At 39.0% G+C, this 22,033-nt stretch overlaps 1 protein-coding gene across 4 annotated transcripts in view; it reads left to right on the plus strand.

Moving 5' to 3' along the window:
• The window catches only part of EYA2 (EYA transcriptional coactivator and phosphatase 2), a 252,360-nt gene that overhangs the window by 162,752 nt on the left and 67,575 nt on the right, over positions 1-22,033 (plus strand). For all 4 annotated transcript variants that reach the window (XM_069072333.1, XM_069072330.1, XM_069072332.1 and 1 more), the window contains 4 exons: positions 147-214; positions 3,464-3,641; positions 10,398-10,543; positions 12,673-12,756. In XM_069072333.1, coding sequence (XP_068928434.1) covers positions 147-214; positions 3,464-3,641; positions 10,398-10,543; positions 12,673-12,756 — 476 coding nt within the window. The remainder of the gene's footprint in view (positions 1-146; positions 215-3,463; positions 3,642-10,397; positions 10,544-12,672; positions 12,757-22,033) is intronic.

The following is a 22,033-nucleotide window of genomic DNA, read 5'->3' on the forward strand; positions in this document are numbered from 1 at the left end:
TACCTATATACTTGTGTATGTGCAGTTATGTGCTTATCACTGCCCTTCACTTAGAGTGAGAAGTGTTTGGTGTCCATATCCCTCCCTACCCCTTCTCCCAGGAGTAAGAAATCTAATATCAGTGTATATCTCTTTCCTTTCTGCAGGTGCCTCAGGGATTTATCAAGGGGCAAATGGCTTGACCAACTCAGCAGGATTTGGAACCATGCATCAGGTACAGAGTCATTAGTGATAGATTGGAGGGGCAGCCCTTTCCTTTTTTTTTAAACAATTGGGGTTAAGTAACTTGATCGAGGTTACACAGCCAGTTATTTCTGGGTGTGGTGCTAAGTATCAGAGCCTGGATTCGATCCCAGGTTATCGTGACTCTGGAGCCAGTGCTCTTACTCACTGAGCCACCTGGCCACCCCTCAGCCCTTTCCTTTTTAAAACAAAATACTAGCTTAAAGTCAGAACATTTGGGCAAACTGTTCGTATAGTCTGATATAATTGTCACCTAGCCTGTTCATTCTTTTATGGATTTGGCTATGATTTGGGTCAGATCTTACTGCTATAATTATCATCATAATCATCATTTTCACTTTGTATGGCACTTAGAGGTTACTGAAACTATTTCCATTCAACTGAGAGGCAGGTAATACCATTATTATTATTCCCATTTTACAGATGAAGAAAGGGAAACTTTGGGAAATTATAACTTGTCAAGGGCACACAGCTAATAGGTGTCAAAGGCAAGATTCAAACTCAGGTCTTGGGGCAGCTAGGTGGCACGGTGAATAGAGCACTGGCCCTGGAGTCAGGAGGACCTGAGTTCAAATCCGGCCTCAGACACTTAACATTTACTAGACCTTGGGGAAGTCACTTAACCCCAATTGCCCTGCCCTCCCCCCCCTCCAAAAAGCAAAAACAAACAAACCAAAAAATCAAACTCAAGTCTCCTGGCTCCAAGCTCAGCACACTTTCCACCATTAAACACAAATGATGAATGCAAATAAATCCTGATAAAAGATGACTTAATCTGCATTATCAAGTGTTATTCCTCCCTAAATTAAGAGGTATATGGTACATTGGATAGAGCTCTGGGCCTGGGGTCAGGAATACCTGACCACAGACACTTAGCTATTGACCATGGGCAACTTACTTAACTTCTGTTTGTCTCAGTTTCCATCAGATGGAGACAATAATAGCACTTACCTCTCAGGATTGTTGTGAAGATCAAACAAGGTAATACTTGTAAAGCATTTAGCACAGCGCCTGGTACACCCTGGGCACTTAATAAATGCCCATCCCCTTTCTTCCTACTTCCCAGGTAGAAATCTGTGCTACAGAAGGATTGAAGTGTGTTTGCCATCTGCAAGTCTGGCTTTAAAGACTCCCAGATCCAGAGTTGGACACGTTTGTTAAGGGGACCAGCAAATCTTCTTTCCCTTTCTGATTCTTAGTTTCCTAATCTAGCGGTTCAGGAAGCTGAACCAAAAGATCTCTAAAGACCTTTTAATCTAAAACTGGACGACATTAGAAACTGTCTCTGAAAATTGCTTTGTACTTGGTGAATCTAAACTCTGGTCCTGTCAACAATATTTTATTATTTTTAAGTTTGTTGGCAACAATCATTTTTTCCTTGACACCCACTCCTCAAACCCTTCCTTGTAAGAAAAGAAAAAAATAAAGCCATCCAACATAACAGTTTCACCTCATAAGATCCTAGGTTCATAAATATTGAGCCAGAGGAACCTTGGAGGCCAACTAGTACAAACCACCTCGGTTTTACAGATGAAATCAAAAGACTACCAAGACCAAATGGTATTAAATGACCAAGGTAGGATTTGAACCTAGGTTCACTCCAAAGGGAGTGGTCTTGTCTTTCCTACTCTACTGTGCTGCCTCTAAGTATTTATGCTACCTTCCATAAACAACATGCCTACTCTTACTGAGAGCAGGAAGTTTTTCTTTATCAGTTCTCCAGTATTGAGATGATCTGAATTCATTTGAGATTAACTGAACACAGTATTTCAGCAAGATCAAAGAAGGAAGGACAGCAAAAAGATGGTGAGAGATCAAAGAAGCATGCCGTATGAAGAGTGGTGCAGGAACTAGTGATGGTTAGCCCAGAAAGAAGATTTTGCTGCATAGGAAGAAGATGGCTCTAGGTATCTTAAGCCCTGTCCTGTGGTTGATCAGACTTGTTCTGCTTGGCTTCAGAGAACAGAACTGGGACTACTGGGCTTTACAAGGAGGCGGTTTCCAGATCATAAGAAAAACAAAATAAATAAATAACTAGATTTAAAATATATCTCAAGAGCTATATGAATTGATGCCAAGTGAAGTGAGAACTGAGAAATCATTGTACGGTGTTGTGATAACAGCAACAATCATAATGATGTTCGACGGCGAAAGATTTGGCTACTCTGATTAACACATTTCAAGACAATTCCAAAGAATTCATGATGAAAAATGCTACCCATCTCCAGAGAGAGAACTAATGAACTCTGAATGCAAATCAAAATATAATTTTCTCGCCTGCCCTTTTTTTTTTATAATATGGCTAGTAAGGAAATATGTTCTGTATGATTTCACATGTATAATTAATATCATTTTGCTTGCCTTCTCAGTGGGAGGGGGGAGACTATGAGGGAGGGAGGGAAATTGGAACTCAAAATTTAAAAAGAAAAAGATGTTAAAATAAATAATGCATTTATTTTTTCAAATGCATAAATCCTTTAGCAAAACATAAGAGAGAATGATGGAGAGTATGAACAGTATTCCTCAGGAAGTTCCCTTTGTGATTTCCCCACATGAAATAATATGGGAGTACGTCCCATCTCTCTGGTTAGAGATGTGCCCAAGGGTATTATATTAACACCCCCATGTAGAGTGTGGGGATTAGTGAGTGCTGGTGCTATAGCTAAAGATAGTTTAAAAAATTTTTATAACTACAACAAACACTAGTACCTGCTCCCACCTCCCACCACCAACACTGTTCTAGCCCAGGTACTTCTTGGCTCCCTATAGGTTTTCAAATGTAAATCAAACACATAATTAAACAAAAAAACAGCCATTCAATTATTATAGTTCATTATGTCCTAGTATTTCCTCAGTTAATCTTCCCCTCCTAAATCTCTGAAAATTAAAATTAAAATTAAAAAAACAACAGAGACTTGAAAAGCAAAATGAGTTGCCTTATGGGATAGTACATTCTGGAGCTTCTGGAGGCCTTCAAGAAGCTGGTCTGATCAACACTTATTGGGGTGTTGTATGAGCAGCTCATGATTCACATGAAGGATTCATGATTTGCACAGAGGGTGTATAGAGTAAACACTGAACTCACTTCCAACTCTGAGATTTTGTGACTCTTCTCATCCTCTCCTGACACCAAACCATGACCCTTGACTGAGATTGGGGAGCAAAGGGAAGCTAAAAATGATGTTTTATTTCCTACCTTTGTCTCTTTGTGTTTCTTAAGGAATATCCATCCTACCCAGGCTTTACTCAGAGCCAGTACTCCCAGTATTACAGCTCTTCCTACAATTCTCCATATGTGTCCGCCAACAGCATCAGCCCTTCGCCCCTTTCCACATCCACATATGCCCTTCAGGAGTCTTCACACAATGTTACCAGTCAGAACTCAGAGTCACTTGCTGGTAAGTATACTGAATTATGGAAAGGAAGAGTATAGGAGACGGGCTCATAGGTTGAGCGCCAGAAGGGACCTTCGAGATCAGCAAGGTCCGTCCGCCCTTTTATTTTAGAGATGAGGAAACAGAGAAGTTAAGTTACTTAGCCCAGGGTCACACAGCTGGAATCCAATGAAATTTGAATCCAAATCTTACTGATTACAAGTCCAGCACAGTACTTTCCAGACCAGGCTGCCTCTCATGGGTATTTAGTAAACCACTGTAACTGTTCATGGCACTGTCCTCAGCACATGGTAAATGGTGGTAGGACTGCCCTCAGAAGTGGAAATTTAGAATCCAGAATTGATTTTTAATTTAAAAAGGGAAACATCTTGATTCCCTTTTTCTTTTGTTGTTCAGTTGTTAGTAATGTCCAGATCTTCCTGACCCCACGGACGTTAGCACACCAATACTATCCAAGGGATTTTCTTGACAAAGAAAATGTGGTAGTTTGCCATTTCCTTCTCCAGTCCTATTTCCCCTAGCATTCATTCATTCATCAAACAAACTTCCTAATTTCCTAGTTATCTCATAGGGTTTCTATGAGGATCAAATAAAAATATATGTGAAGAAACAAATGTATATCAGCACCTACTATGTGTAAGGCCTTGTATTCCACTCTAGTGGGGACTCAGGGAAGGAGTACAAAGGAGAGTAAGATGAAGAAACTGCCCTCTGGTGCTTGACACACAAACGACCATAATACATAGTAAGTGCATTAGACAAGAACAGACAGTGCATTATAATAACTAACATTTTTACGGTGCTTAAAGGTTTGCCAGGCCTTTATTTACATTGCCTCATTTGAGGACTGCCTACCTCATAGAGTTTTAGGAGAAAAGCATCTTGAAAATGTTAGAGGACTCTGTAAATGTGAACATCTGTTATTATCCTTGTTGACTGAGGGAGTCAGGGGAGTCTTCCTGGAGAAGGTGTTAGTTAATCTGAGCCTTAAAACATAGGTGGGATTTCAGCAGGCAGAGGTATAGAGATGTGATAAGGAAGGAGAAAGGAAAGCCTTGGAAGTGAGAAAGTATGGCACAAGTATGAAGCATAGCCAGGTTGTCTGCTTTGGCTGAAACATAAAAATATAGAAATGCTAGTATTAAGGTATAGGGTTGGAAAAGTATGAGTAGGGCAGGGCTCAAGCCTTGGGAGAGGGAAGATACTGAATCATTCAATGAATTTAGGTTATCATCCTTGTATTATATTGGCTCAGCCCATCCATGAGTAATTAATATTTGTCCTTATTTCTCTGAACAATGTTTTGTAGTATTTATGGAGTCCTTCATTTTAAATACTGAGCTCCCATAATACAATTAAGTATTTTGAAATTATGTCTTTTCTCTCTGACTTAGGGAGGAAAGTGCCTTAAAAGTAGAATCTGTTTACTGAAATGTTGATAGTTGCCAGAATTAAGTGCTTTGGGTGATTTAAAAGCAAATATCTTTACAAAAAATTTTGTAAAATCAACACTGTGAGTAATTTTTGATTGCCATCTCCCAGGGACCTTCAGAATCTGTCCAAGGTTGTCTGAAGTACCATGTCTACACTGCTAATATAACTGTGTTCAGTTCATTCCCGTCTCTGAACTCCTATAGCCTTTTAATCTGAAAAATAGTAACCATTTGCTTAGATGCCATCTTGTACTCTTTAGCTCCGTAATAAGGTAAGCCCCTTGAGGACAATGATGGTCTTCTGTACCACCGTTCCCATTACTATTTTTGTATCCCACAACACCTGGTTTGAAGTCAGCCCTTAATATTCCCCTAACAAATTGATGGATTAGTAATGTGGATCACCTCTAACATCTGCTTCCTTCCTGGGTTTCTTAGTGGCTTTGGAAAATTGATTTTGTCTTCCACTTTTACCATCAGCAAGGGTGATTTCACCTTTCTCTTAAGTCTGATGAGAGAACCAGTGGTTTATGAGGTCCCTTGATTACTACATGAACTGACTCATTCATGAATTCTATTTCTGAATGAGATTGGAGCCTGGTACAACAGAACAAAGTAATGGTTTGCCTGTGGTCAAAAAAGTGTTATTAATAATAGAGTTGTGTATTTACATATCATTTAAATGTAATCAGGATAACATCCCTTACATTTATATAGTATATTACCATTTACAAAGTTCTTTCACATATATCCTTATTTGATCTTCAAAGTAACCCAAGATAAATGGAATAAATATTATTATCACCATACCTTTATAGATAGGGAAATAAGGCTTAATGTGGTTAGATTGTTTGTCTAAGGTCACTTAGGTAGTCAGTAGCAGAGTCAGATCTTGAGTACAGAAGTTTTTAACTATTGGTCCAATGCTCTATATTTCAGATATTCAACATTGTTCCCTTTCCTCATTTGCAAACTTCAATTTCCTTGCACATTCCATAATTCAAAAGAACTGAATATTCATTGGATATTTAACTTTTTGTATTTCAATCTCTCCAAAAATAATTTTTTTCAGAGAGGAAAAAAAGACTAGGAAATCAATGGGAAATTGAATGTGATGGAGAATGTAGTTCAGTTAGCATTTTACTCCCAACACAATATTCCATAATCCCCAAACCTTGGTCATAAAGGCACATAAGAATGTGGCTTAACTGGAAAGGAATTCTGTGTTCACTATCAAAATCCCAACATATTGGAAGACAACAATATGTTCCTTTGATAAATTTTTCCTAATTGCCTTCCTCTCCCATTTTTCTTTTTTTTTTTTTTTTGCTTTCTTTTTGGAGGGCAATTGGGGTTGTGACTTGCACAAAGTCACAGGGCTAGTAAGTGTGTCAGGTGTCTAAGGGACACTTCCTCTCCCATTTATTTTTCCTTGATTGTGTGACAGCAAGATAAGTGGGTTATATGGCTTTACTATATATCTAACAAGTGTACTTAAAATCTAGTGGTATAATTAAGTCAGTTATAGCTGAGCTTTCTTGCTACTTCAGAATTCTTGTTTGTCTGTTTTAAAACACACATACACAGACAGAGTTGGTGTCTCTTAGAAATTTCTCATAAAAAGCTCCAATACTTTTGAAATTATCCAGAATTTCTTGAGTGGTTAGTTTCGAAATTCTGAAGACTCAAATGGTTTATAGCAGTACTGACAGATCATTATCTTCCTTTTTAGTGCCTGAATATGATATTCAGATGTTATTCCTCCCCTCTCCACTATAGTTTTCATTGGCATGTGATAACATTTATATAAAATACCGCACAATTTGCAGCTGATTGCAGCATACTGCAGTTGGATGGTCTGTTGATTTAGAGTACAAAACCTGAACATCTGACATTACTCAAAACTAATATTTGGGGTTTTTTTAAGTATGATCACAAAATCTCTAAAAGGAGTTGGAGGATTTTCTTGTTTCAATTCAACAAACATTTATTAAATATCTGCCATATGCAAATTATCGTGTAAGGCATAGCAGAGCAAAAATTAAACATTCCTTGCCCGCAAGAATCTTTTAGTTGATCCCGATAGGGAGACAAGACAGACATACCAAAGCACATGCATCCACATACTGTAACTGTAATACAAAATAGCGTATAGTGCCTAAGGAAGGTGCAAATCAAGAGATATATGGGAGGTCAGGGTCAGAGAAAGGAAAGGCTGTTTCTGTGACCCTCTGGTATGTCTTCATTTTAAGGAAAGCATCAGGGAAGACTTCATAGAAGACTAGATTTTCAGCAAGGTCTGGAAGAATTTTCAGCAGGTGGAATTTGGTAGGGGGCAGATAAGAGGAAGAAAAAGGAAGGTAATGGTTCTGGAGATAATGAAGGGAGCAAAAGCATGAATATGGAAAGTGTAGGTCATGGATGAGGGACAGCTAGTAATCTAATGGCTAGAGAAAGAGTAAAGAAGAAGAAGTCTGGAAAGTAGACTAATACAAGGTTGTACATGTCAGGCTAAGGAATTTAAACTGCTGTTCAGAACTTAGGCAGATGAAAGAAAAATTTCAGAAAGCTTTCTAAGAAGCTTATTCAAGCATATGACTGAAAGATTACAGGTGTTAAGAATGAATGAATGAACGAATACCAAATGCTAGGGCCACAAAAAGAAGATACTAGACAGTCCCTGCTCTCAAGGAGCTCACACTTTAATTAGGAGAGACAACATATAAAGTTAGCAGTTGGGTGAATGGAAAAACTCAGAAGTCCTAAGGGTGCAGGCAATGGGACAGATAAAACTCAAACTGGCTGACTTACCTCCCCTTTTACTTGCATGGCCTTGTTTCAGGCCCTCATTACCTCTCACCTGAACTATTACAATATTTTCCTAATTGGTCTCTCTACTTCCAATCTTCCCCATTCTCAGTCTATCCTTCACGTAGATGCCAAAATAATCTTCCTAAAAACAAAAACAAACAAACAAAAAAACCACATCTGACCATGTCCCTCCCCTGTTCACAAAAACTTTCTGTGACTCCCTATTGTCTCTAGTATAAATTACAAACTAATCACTCTGGCTTAAAATCCCTCTAAAATCTGACTTTCTAGATTTAATTTATATTTTTCTCTTTCATGTTCCAGATAAGCTGGCCTAGTAAGCTGTTCCATGAACTCAGCAATACCTCTCCCATTTACACAAACTATCTCCCCTGCCAGGAATGCTTCCTACTTCTGCCTCATAAAATCATCATCTTCCTTCAAGGCCCAGCTATCACCTATTCTGTGAAGCTTTTCCTACTTCCATTTCATCCCCTATGAGTTAGTGCTCTTTCCCTGCCCCAGATTGCCTTGTCTTTCTTATGTTTATGTCTCCCAGGTAGAGGTGTTATAACTTGGGTCAATGGATAGATTTCAAGGAATTCATGAACTTGGTTAGAGTGAAAAAATACATCTTTATTTTCACAAACCTCTAACTAAAATTTAGCATTTCCTTGAATTGTTTAAAAGTATTCTGAGAAGAGGACCATAGCCTTCAACAGACTGAGAAAAAGTTAAAGAGCCCCTCTTTAAAGGTTAAGAGCCCCTCTTCTAGTAAACTATAAACTCTTTGAGGGGAGGGCCCCTTCATTTCTGTCTCTGTATGCCTAGCACAATTGCCTGGAACATGTTAGGTACTTAACATGCTAGACTCTCCCTCAGCTATCCATTAGACTATAATATTATAAGGAAAGTCTGTTTTGAAACAATCTTTATACTTAGATACTCTGCTCAATTAAAGGATTCATGGCAATTCTGCAGGACTCATGAAGAAAACTGCTATCCACATCCAGAGGGAGAACTGATGAACTCTGAATGCAAATTAGAACACATTTTTAAAATTTTTTTTTAATTTTCCTTGCTTTTTTTTTTTTTGAAATGTGACTAGTATGGCAATGTGTTTTTCATGACTTCACATGTATAATGGGTATCATATTGCTTGCCTTCCCAATGGGTGGGGGAGAGAATGAAGGGGAAGAGAGAATTTGTAACTCAAATTTTTTAAAATTAATGTTAAAAATAAGTAATTTTAAATGAATACAATAGAAACATATTGGCTGTATTTTTGTATATATGTAAAAAAGAAACAATTCTTACACCCAAACATTTAACACAAGGGTCTTCACATAGTAAGGGCTTAGCTTAAATAAACAACCTTTTGAGGCAGGGAGCAACTTCTGTAGCCAAACCCTAAATTCTCTTCTTAAAGAATTTTTTCTGGGGTGCCTAGGTGGCATAGTGAATAGAACACCGGCCCTGGAGTTAAGAGGAACTGAAGAATTCAAATATGACCTCAGACACTTAACACTTACTAGCCGTGTGACCTTGGGCAAGTCAACCCCAATTGCCCCTCCAAAAAAACCCAAAAACAAAAAAAAGAAATTTTTTCTTTCTCTCCTGCCTACTGTTACACCTCTACTGGAAACACCTTCATGAATTTGAATCCATGGTTCCCCCATTCCCATTCTCAGAAAATCATTGGACCAAGTGCTGAAAAATGTTCTTCCCCTAAATTCAGTTAAGATGTTTTGATATCTACAAAGCCTGACTTGAAGCCTGGAGGACCCAGGTTTAAATGCCACCTCTGAAACATACTGTCTGTGTGACCCTAAACAAGTTATTTAACCTCTTAGTGGTCAAGATAGCTTTCTAAGACTCTCAGTTGGAGAGAAAGTGCCACCGCCATTGAGACAGGAGGATTTCCCTCTTGGAAGTTCCATATGCCAATAAAGTCATAGATCTAGTCCTTATCAGTATCCCTGTCCCTATTAAGTAATTCTGTATAAAAGTAAAATGAAACAGAATGGGTGTTCAGGGGCCAGGAAACTTGAGTCACAAAGATAGAATAATGTTCTTCCATTCAGCACTGTGTGACCAAACTAACTCAGATCAAATATCCTGAGGTTTATTACTAGAAGGGACCATAGGGATCATCAAGCTTTCAACCTCCTTGTTTTAGAAATAAAGCCCAGAAAGAAATATTAAGAGCTTGCCCAAGGCCACACAAGGGAGTAAGTAGTAGAATTGGGATTCCAACCTCAGACCTTTGACTTCAAATCTAGCATTCTTTCCAACAAAGTCTAGAGAGACGCACATATTCAGCCTGGGGTAAGCTGGTGGCAGTGAAAAGAGAAGGGACACCTTTTGGGAAGCTTCTGTGGTATTCAGCCTTTCAGGAGATGTTCCTAGCCTCCCAAGGGCATTTCTTCACAGGTGATATCCTTCTTGTAAGTGATCCTATGAGCTAAAACTCATGGCCAAACTCCTGACTTGATTGATCTCTCCCTTCTTGTAGTACTGGAGTACAGCACACATAATGGACCTCCGACACCAGCAAAGGATGGAGAGACAGACAGGCAGCATCGGGGCTCTGATGGGAAGCTTCGTGGCCGATCAAAACGAATGAATGACCCCTCCCCTACAGTGGACAGTGAGATTGAGGTAATACAAGACCAATTTCTCTGAATTGATGAATTCAATCAAGAGACATTGCTAGTGGACTACACTATGTTATGGCACTCATAGACCTAGATTCTGTCCATGGTCCAGATAGGAAGATGGGTGAATTGCTGACCATTTTCAGGCATGTGAAGGTTGAACAAAAGAGAATAGATAATAGTTTTCAGCATCCGTGAAGGTCTAGGTGAAAAGAAAATGAGCATATTGATAAAGGAGAGATTCCATTTGGACAAAAGGAAGAACTTCTTAACTGTTGGAGATAAAAACACATTAATAAGCAATGGAGATTGTTATTATCTCTTAGCCTGGAGAGTTCAGGAAGAAAAGAGACAAGTCTCTGGCCTGGATGGCTTAAACATTCACACGCCTAAATGAAGGGGACTAGAGTAGAATTCTCTCAAAATCTCTTACATTTCTGTGGCACTATTATTATTTTAAGATGTAATCTTGTATACATAAAATATCTCAGATATTTTGACTATATACCGGTCTTTTCTAGCATGTAGCATATTTGGATAGCAACACTATCAGAAATGTCAACTTTAAATTTGAAGAATAATGTCATAGGGGAAAGAGAGATGGTGATAGCTAAAGACAAATGCCAGCTAATGTCCACAATTACAAAGAACAGTTTAGGAAATCCATCAATCCAGGTTCTAGTTATGCTTCTTTTTGTGAAGGGTAACTATTGTCTCACTCAAATATGCCTTTATTATTGGTTTCAACAAACAATATTGACTGACCTCAGTTCATGCTATGAAATTCCATTACATTATTATGTAGTAGTAGTTTAGAACACTGGATTTGTGTTTGGCAGTACCTCCCCTACTGCATCCCTAAAGGGGAGCGGGATAACAGATTCTTTGGTCAAGAGAAAGTAGAGATTATATTGATCAACCTTGCATCCCAAAGCAATGATCCCCTTCCAAGTGGAATTTTTGAATGCCTTAGTAAAAACAGATGAATGCCTATGGATAGTGTTTAATTCTAGGTATTGAAGGTAAAGAGGATTTAAAGAAATGATGATGGTAGCTCTCAGGAAAGAAATTACATAAAGGAGGAAAAGATGCAGGAGGAAAGAGGGTTTTGAGAGAGAAAAAAATTAGCATAAACACAGAATATTAGATTTGGAAGAAATCTTATAGACCACTTAGTTTAGCTATTATATTTTACTGGTGAGATAACTAAAGCCCAAAACTGGGGTTCAGGATCACACAGGTGATGAAATAGCTAATTCCAGATTTAAACCCAGGTTCTCTGACTCCAAGTCTCATATTCTTTCCACTATACTCTAAATCAGTTTATACTAAATGTAAGATAACAATGATGATGATGGGTTTTTTAAATATTCTAAATATCACACTACTGTCAGGTTGAACTTGACTACTTCTGTTGCCAGAAATCAATGGAGATTTATGATCCTTCAAATTCAAAGTCTAGGAAGCCAAGGTTCTGAGTCCCAGTTCTGCCACTAACTTGCTGCATGCCCTTGAGCTAGTCACTTCCCCTTCTTTAAAAGACTTCATTTGTTCTCATCTGTAAAATGAGGGTATTTAACTGGGTAATCTCTAAGGCCCCTTCTAGCTTCATCATGCCATGGATCTTAAATCCTAACTCTATAAAATTTAGGTTTTCTTCTTCCCCTCAAGGTACTACACTGTCCTTTGCTTTTCATACATAGCAAATGTCAAAGCATCAATTTTTTTTTAAAAGTCCCAATTTCCAGGAAGTTTAGAATAGGTGTCATCTTTATCCTCAATGTATGAAGGACTGACTCATTTCCACAGTTCTTTCTTTTGGTTTATTGTTGTATTGGGTATCTCCTCTTATGAACTTTTCCATGAATATCAGGAAAACGGGTATGTTGGATAGCCTGGAGAACTAAGAGTTAGCCATTGTGACCCACTGACCTATTGATGTTTAGAAATAGATATGTATTGATGTAGGGTATTTGGGATTACACACATTATCTGTGTGCCTTAAATGTTTTGTTACTTATTGGTAACTTAATAACTTATTCTACTTACATTCCCCCCCCAATAGAATTAATTTCTACAATCATGAAGACATGAACCAATTTGTCTCCATTTGCTTAATTTCTTTCATCACAGCGTGTGTTCGTGTGGGATTTGGATGAGACGATAATTATTTTTCACTCCTTACTCACGGGAACTTTTGCATCTCGATATGGAAAGGTAAGTCCAGTTGGCTTCTTTTTCAGTGTTGCTGTCCAGCCAAATTGCACTGAGAACTGTGGGGGCAGCTAATATGGCAGCTTCTTAGACAGATGTGTCTGTTCAATCAGACCAAATGCTTTAAAAACTCCTCTGGAATTTTCCTCGAACATATGAAAATTAAATTAGTTTGCTTTCCTATTGTCTCCATCTCCTTTCCTTTAAAAGTTTGTGTGTCATTCAACTCCATAAGACATAGAGCTGTTATTCTTTAACTGTCTTTCTCCGTGGAGAAATAGGGACTTTGTAGCCAAAAAAGGGATTATCCTAGCTTGAAATAATGTAACATACTTTCTGGTAGTCTGCTATTTACCTGAAGAGTCTCAGACAAATGAGCTTCTTTTTCTTTCTATATATTTTTTTTGAAAGAAGGAAGCATTGTTGGCTGCTCACTATCTTAACAACAGTTTCACAGATGCATTATCCACAACTCATTGAGGAGATACATCTAATTAGAAATCTGGGTGAGCATCACACACAAAAAAATGAATACCCAAGGGATCATGGAAGAAACATTGAAATAAATTTAATAATGCAAAATATATTCAGCTATTAAAAAACCCTACACCGGCAGGTTCTTTTAGTTAGTCCCATAGACTTTATTTCAATTGAATAATGGCTAAACAACATATGTCTTCTTTATAGGAGGGGGGGAATGAGGGAAGGACAATACTGTTATCGTCTTATTAGAGGTGGGTGACCTGTTTGACAGCTGTTTCCACACATGGGTTAGAGCACTATAGCTTCATCAGAAACTGGAAAATAATCCTGTTTCTGTTTAGAGAGCAGGAATATGATTTGACATCATCTCATAGCTTTTGCAGCTGGACATGTTTTACGAGGGTCCTAACAAGCTGGATGTATAATTAGCAAGATAGATTTATTGTCTGCCATTATGTTGTAAAGGATATAAAAATGGTGTTGGTGGTGTAGAAATCTGTTGCTGAGTTGGAATTCTGTTAATATATCTAGCAGTGCCTCCTGGAAATCCAGTACTCAGTTCTGAGCTGTGGTCTGCTCAGGTGAGAATTTCACTTGGTTGAAAACAATGGACTCGAAGCATTCTACAGCAGATGGAACATGTGCCAAGTGTAGAAAACAGCCTAATGGGAAATATCATTGGAACCTAGGGGCCAGGAGGCCTAGTTTCTGATCCTAACTCTGTCACTAACTCATTGAGTGACCTTTGGCAAGTCACTCTCCATGACAAATTTTGGGTTTTCTTGGCAAAGATACTGGAATGGTTTGCCAGTTCCTTTTTTATAATATTACAGATGAGGAAACTGAAGCAAACAGGTTTAAATTACTTGCCCAGGGCTACACAGCTAGTATTTGACCTCAAATTTGAACCCCGGTCCTCCTGACTCCAGAGTCAGCCCTCTATCTGCTATGCCACCTAGATGCTCCCCCATTTCCTTATTAAAAGCTTAGACTAAATGAATTCTGGTCTCCCATCTCCAATATTTAATCACTCTTATGAAAAGAATCAATTAATCATCAAGCCTTTATTAAACACCTACTATGTGTCAGTCCCTAGGGCAACAATTACAAAAGTGAAACAGTCCCTATTCTCAGGGAAAAGAAATATAGTAAGTTCTACTCCATGTGGTCTTGACATTCAGTGGCTTCCCTGAGCGGTTTAGCTTAGGTCTCACCTCCTCCCTGAAACCATCCCCTCTCTCTCCTCTGAGCAAACTCTCTCCTGGGCCATCAGCAGTTATCTTGACTTTTGTCTCTCCATCTCTCTTTGATGACTCTGGAAGAAAGTGGAAGGCTGACAATGGAACTTTGCTTCAATTAAATCCAATTCATGCACAAGTCAAGAGAAGGAGAAGCAAACACTTTCTCCTCTGATCTCCTATCTTTATAATACATTGGTCAGTTAATCAACAGCTGCCTTGCATAATTAGTAATCTTTCTCTGTGTATATATCTTTCTCCCTGAACTGAATTGTAAGTCCCTTAAGGGCAATCAGTGCTTGCCATTTGATTGAAGATACATGTTAAAGTGGCAAATAATAAAGAACTGCAAAAAAGGCTGAGTCCTTTAGGGACAACTGTAAGATATTCTTGGATCCATCTTTGGTTCTTTCCCATTATGAAACTTGACTTTCCACTCCCTCATTAGTTTCCTGCAATATGAAGAGTAGACCTTAGCATCATTTGTGGCTCTCCTGGCCAAAAGTGCTTATGAATCTATTTCTCACACTCTATGGTCATGGATCTCCCTTTGGGGATCTCCCAAATACATAGTTCATGATCTGTTTGGAATCTTAGCTGAGACCTACTTTGAATGCTCACTATTCAGTCTACCTGCTTGCCCATATAACTTGGTTAGTGGGATCAGCTGGTGACCCTGACTGCTAAGGTAGCTACAGATTCCTTTTTTTTTTAAAGCAATTGGGGTTAAGTAACTTGCTCAAGGTTACACGGCCAGGTGTTTCTGGGTGGGTGCTAAGTGTCTGAGCCTGGAACCAATCCCAGGTCTCCCGACTCCGGGCCGGCACACTTACTCACTGCTCCACCTGGCTGTCCCTGTAGCTACAGATTCTTGAAACAATTGGTTGAAGAGTAGATGACTGACCGCCTGGCATCTGTATCATCTCAGGTATCAGATGCTGAGATGTAAACACAGACATGGATAAAGGATTTGTCTTCCACTTACATGCAGCCTAGTGTCTAGGACTTCTTGTTGTTGTTGCTGTTGCAGTTGTTGCTGTTCTTCTTCTTCTACTTCTCCTCCTCCTTTTCTTGACTTGTTCATGAATTGTATCTAATTGAGGCACAGTTCCATTGTCAGCCTCCCACTTTCTTCCAGAGTCATCAAAGTCCAATGGAGAGACAAAAGTCAAGATAACTGTTGATGGCCCAGGTTGCAGCCTAGCTTCAAGGACAGCTCAGCCCAAGGGGATGGACACGATGACCCTAGAATTCTATTTGTGGTTCACCAGGTCAGCTGTTGTTAGAAGGAGCATCAGTTCATAGTATCACAGAATTTTAGGGCTAGAGGGACCCTTTTAGAGATCATCCAGTTTTATAGAAAAGGAAGCTGAGGCCTAGGGAAGGGAGGTGACTGACCCAAAGTCACCTAGCTAGTAAATGACAAAGCTGGGATTAGGACTCTAATCTCCTAAATCTCACGTCAGTATGATCATTTTGGGGATCTTTTAGACCATACCCAGGTTGCCTTCACCTGCAGCTAGATTTAATTGAGGTCACCATCTATGGCTGTCCATTAGATTTTAAGATCCTTGAGAGAAGGGACTATCTTTTGTATAACACAGTGCCTGGCATATAATAGGTTCTTAATAAATGTTTACTGATGAATGGTTGAAATTGGTGGGAGTTCAGAAAGCTGTGGGGAGCACACAAGTCCTATGATCTCACTGATAAGGAACACCTAGTGAGAAAATGACCTTTACCAGTACAGCTTTGCAGTGTTCTGTATCTGAGTAATCTGAGTGAGTTTTCTGGAACACTGAGAAATAAGTGACTTACCCAAGTCATACAGCCAAAATATATATATCAAAAGTGGAACTTGAACCCAGGTCTACCCAACTTCAAAATCAGTTTTCTACCCTTTATATCACCCAGCCTCTCTGTGATTGAGATTTCCACATATTCTCATTTTTACTGGTAGAGTGTAATATTTACAAAATGTCTTTTGTAAGTGACTAGGTACACAAGTGCCCTAAAAATTTGGGGTGAATGGTCTTAAATTGGAGCAGAATTGATGCATGATAGGCATTAGAAAGAACTTGCTAGACTATTTTCTTTATTGATTTTTTTTGTTCTTTCTCTTGGTTTCTCCCATTCATTATAATTCTTCTGTGCAACATAACTAACGTGAAAATGTTTTTAATAGGAATATATATGTAGGGACCATATCAGATTGCATGCCATCTTGGGGAGGGAGGGAAAAAAAATGTAAAACTTATGGAAGTGAATATTGAAAACTAAAAATGAATAAATAAATATTTTTAAATTATGCTAATTTTTAGTTTACAACATTCATTTCCACAAGATTTTGAGTTATAAATTTCTTCCCTGTCTTTCCCCTACCTACCACCCCAAAACAGTGATCCCACTGAATATCCCCTCCCCCAATCTGCTCTCTCCTATATCCTCACCCATCCCCCTCCAACTTTCCAGTAGGGCAAGATGGATCTCCATACCCTAGTGCCTGTATATCTTATTTTCCAGTTGCATGTAAAATAATTATAATAATAATATTTTTAAACATTTTATTTTAAAACTTTGAATTCCAGATTCATTCCCTTCTTCCCTCATCACCCACCCTTACTGGGAAGATAAGCTATTCAATATAGGTTGTACATGTGTAGTTACGCAAAACATTTCCATAGTGGATATATTGTGAAAGACTGACTATATTTCCCTCCATCCTATCCCACCCCCACTTGTTCTGTTTTCTACTTTGACCCTGTCCCTTTTCAAAGGTGTATGCTTCTAACTACCCTCCCCCCCAATCTGCCCTCCCTTTTATCATTGCCCCTCTTATTCCCTTCCCCCCTATTTTCCTGTAGGGTAAGATAACCCAATTTAGTGTGTATGTTATTCCCTCCTTAAGCCAAATTCAGTGAGAGTAAGCTTGACCCATTCCCTTTTGCCTTCCTGTTCTTCCCCTCCATTGTAACAGTTTTCCCTTGCCTTTTTTATGAGATAACTTACCCTATTCTGTCTCTCCCTATCTCCTCTCATTATATTCCTCTCTCAACTCTTAATATTATTTTTTAAAATATTATCCCTTCCTGTTCAGTTGATTCTGTGCCCTCTGTCTATGTATAACTGTACACATATATACACACACTCACATATGTATTCATATGCAAATATACCCTTCTGTATAGACATATATGTATGTATACATATATATATATACATTTATATTCCCTTCAACTATCCTCATACTGAGAAAACTTTCATAAGTTACAATTATCATTTTTCCATGTAGGAATATAAATAGTTCAACTTTGATAAGTTCCTTATGGTTTCTTTTCCCTGTTTATTCTTCTCATGCTTCTCTTACTTCTTGTATTTCAATGTCAGATTTTCTATTCAACTCTGGTTTTTTCATCAAGAATGCCTGAAAGTCCTCTATTCCATTGAATGACCATATTTTCCCTGAAATATTATACTCAGTTTTGCTGGGTAAGTGATTCTTGTTTTTAATCCCAGCTCCTTTGATCTCTGGAATATCATATTCCAAGCCCTTCAATCCCTTAATTTAGAAGCTGCTAGATCTTATGTTATCCTGATTGTGTTTCCACAATATTCAAATTGTTTCTTCTTGGCTGCTTGTAATATTTTCTCCTTGATCTGGGAACTCCAGAACCTGACTATGATATTCCTAGGAGTTTTCTTTTTGGGATCTTTTTCAAGAGGTGATTGGTAGATTCTTTCCATTTCTATTTTGCCCTCTGGTTCTAAAATATCAGGGCAGTTTTCCTTGAGAATTTCTTGAAGGATGATTTCTAGGTTCTTTTTTTGTTCATGGCTTTCAGGTAGTCCAATAATTTTAAAATTATCACTCCTGGATCTATTTTCCAGGTCAGTGGTTTTCCATTGAGATATTTCACATTGCCTTCTATTTTTTCATTTGTCTGGATCTATTTAATAGTATTTTGATTTCTCATAAAGTCACTAGCTTCCATTTGCTCCAATATAATTCTGAAGAAATGATTCTCTTCAGTGAGCTTTTGAAATTCTTTTTCCATCTGGCAAATTCAACTTTTTAAGGCATTCTTCTCCTTATTGGCTTTTGGGGCCTCTTTTGCCATTTTAATTATTTAATTTTTAAGGTATTATTTTCTTCATTCAGGATGTTGACTTGCTTTACATGATTTTCTTGCATCATTCTCATTTCTTTTCCCAATTTTTCTTCCACTTCTCTTACTTGATTTTCAAAATCCTTCTTGAGCTCCTCCATGGCCTCTAATCAATTCATATTTTTCTTAGAAGCTTTTGGTGCAGGAGTTCTGACTTTGTTGTCTTCCTCCCATTCCATGCTTTGATCCTTTTTGTCCCCAGTAAAGGAATCTAAGGTTTGGTTGCTGTGTTTGCTTTGCTTCCTTTGCTTATTCATGTTGCCACTCAATTACTTGACTTTTGAGCTCTTTGCCAAGGTAGAACTCTGCTTCCAGAGAGGAGAGCTTTGTGCCAAATCACTAGGGTTTTTGCAGCTGCCAGAGCTATTAGTTGGGTGCCCTCTCTGCAGCCCCCACAAACTCTGGCTCACTGGTCACATACCCCAAGACAGTGATCCAGATCCAAGCAGGTTAATGCAAGAGCAATTACCCTCTGAATGGTTGCTTGGTCCCCCTACAACCTGCAGGCCAGAAGCTCTGAAGAAGCTATGTGGAGGTGACTGCACGGCCATGGTGCCTCTGCCACTTCTCACCCTGGGGACACGCTCCTAGTCCCCCTCTATTCCAACAAGGTTCCACACTGACCTTTTACTTTGTCTTTGGCATTTATGGGTTGATAGTTCTGGAAACTGCCATAGCTTCTGGTGTCTACTCCAGCTGCTGCTGGTCGGGGCCACCCTGGCTCAGCTCCCAGCATGCTGCGATGAACCCTTCCCGTACACCTACTGGACTGTCTTCAGTGGGAGATTTGTTTCTCTTTGTCACTTTGTGGGTTTTGTGGCTCTAAAATTTTTTAGAGCCATATTTTGTGGGTATTTGAGGTGGTTATGGGGGGAGCTCACAGAGTTTTCTTGCTTCTACAGTGCCATCTTGGCTCTGCCCCCCCCCAAGTAATTTTTTTAAAAAGAACTTACTAAGAGTTCTCTGCCATCATGGAACTAGATGAAATATCTCTGAGGTCCTCCCGGACATCCTGTGATTCTCTGAGCAGTGGGCACTGTAGAAAAAGGGGCCTTGAATGTCAGCATCAGTTACCTAATGTAAGATTTAGGCACCTGCTATGCACTAGGTAGGGCAACTAGGTAACGCAGTGTATAGAGTGCTTGGCTTGGAATCAAGAAGACTCATCTTCATGAGTTCAAATCTGGTTTCAGACACTTATTAGCTTTGTGACCTTGGGCAAGTCACTTAACCCTGTTTACCTCAGTTTCCTCATCTATAAAATTGAATTGGAGAAGGAAATGGCAAACCACTTCAGTATCTTTACCAAGAAAACCCCAAATGGGGTCATGAAGAGTCTGACTCTGGGGCGGCTAGGTGGCACAGTGAGTAAAGCACCAGCCCCGGAGTCAGGAGGACCTGAGTTTGGTTCCGGCCTCAGACACTTAACACCCACACACAAAAAAACTAGCCATGTAACCTTGGGCAAGTTACTTAACCCCAACTGCCCTCTAAAAGGCAAAAAAAAAAAAAGAGTCTGACTACTGAAAAGACTGAGCAGTGACAATTATTCATTGACCACTCTACAGGATTCAGCAGCATGGAACATGGTCCTTGTCCTCCTGGAGATTACAGATAGAGAAAGGAAACAGAAACTCACATTTCCATAATACAGTTTACAAAACACTTTTCCTCATAGAGACCCCCGTGAGGTATACAAATATAATTATCCTCATTTTAGAGATGAGAAAAATGAGGTTCAGAATAAGGAAGGGCTTTGCCTATGACCCCACAGCTAGTAAGGGGTCTCCCCAACTGTATGCCACTCTCTCTCTACACCACACTCATACAAAATTTTTTTAAATTCAGTTCAACAAGTCAGTCAGAATATATTGGTAGCACAGAAAAATAAGAAAAGCTTTGGATTTTTTTAATCAGAGCTTGGAGCAAAGGAGTTTCAAATCTTGATTTTGCTACTTGCCATCTATATGATCTTGGACAGGTCACTTCTCTCTTGAACCTCAGTTTTTCTCTATGTAAAATGGGAATATAGGGCAGAGTTGTGTCCATTATTGATAAATTGCCTTTCAGCTCTAATATTCTACAATCCTACAACATTTTGAGTAATAAAAAAACTCATGAGGAAGAGACTCTTGTCATCTCTTGTCCAGAGGTTCTTAACCTGGGACTCAAGGACCCCTGAGGGTCTGTGGATAGATTTCAGAGGGTCTATAAACTTGAGTGGGGGGGGGGGATAATTACATCTTTATTTTAAAATAGTTTCCTTTGTAATCCTATGTGGTTTTTTTATGGATTTAAAACCATTATTCTGAGAAGAGCTCCCTAGGTTTCATCAGGCTGCCACAGGGTCCAATACTACAGCTCTTATCAGGTAACTTCCTAGTGTAGAGCACTAGCACAACCACAAGTGTCCTGACCATAAATAACCCTGAGTACTTTTGCAAGGGCCACTCCATCTAGATGCTTTGGTGATGGTGATGGTGATGGTGATGGTGATGGTGATGGTGATGGTGATGGTGTACAAATTTTTTATGTCCTTTTTATCCATTAAAAAAAAAAGATTTTGGGGGCGGCTAGGTGGCGCAGTGAGTAAGCAGTGGCCCCAGAGTCAGGAGGACCTGAGTTCCATTCCTGCCTCAGACACTTAACACAAAAATACTAGCCATGTAACCTTGGGCAAGTTACTTAACCCCAATTGGCCACCAAGAGGCAAAAAAAAAGAGATTTCCACCAAAATGTAGCACCTAATTTTCAGCATTTCTTCTCTTACATCTTCTAAAAAGTATCCTCTTCCTAGCTGGAGCATAGCAGGAAAAAAAAAAAAACTAAATTGGAAGGCAGAAGATCTGGATTCTAGTCCTGGTCCTGTCACTTACTAGCCATCTGAACTTGACAAATCCCTTCTCTTTTCTGGGTCCTCAGATTTTTTTTCTATTCTAAGAAAAAGGAGGTGGGACTTAGATGGTCTTTAAGGTCCCTTCCTACTCTTAACATTTTGTTCCACTCTTGGAAGTTTCTTCATTTCTGATTGTTTTCCTTATATGCAAAAGGTGTCTTTGTATTATAGTATTTCATTTGTCAAACATTTATTTAGCACTTACTATGTACTAGGCATTGTGCTAAACACTGGAATTACAAAAAGGCAAAAAAAACAATCCCTGCCCTCATGGAGCTCACAATCTAATCTTCGAGACAATATAGAAAAAAAAAAAAAACAAAGATTCAAACAAGATATATACAGGGTGAATTGGAGGTAATCTCAAAGGGGAGGCACTAAGGTTAAGGGGGATCAAGAAAGACTTCCTGGGGCAGCTAGGTGGCGCAGTGAATAGAGCACCGGTCCTGGAGTCAGGAGGACCTGAGTTCAGATCCAGCCTCAGACACTTAACATAA

Source organism: Petaurus breviceps, unplaced genomic scaffold, assembly GCF_028583685.1.
Source record: "Petaurus breviceps papuanus isolate PSGF00001 unplaced genomic scaffold, PetGlider_PUasm1.0 90847, whole genome shotgun sequence".
NCBI lineage: Eukaryota > Metazoa > Chordata > Mammalia > Diprotodontia > Petauridae > Petaurus > Petaurus breviceps.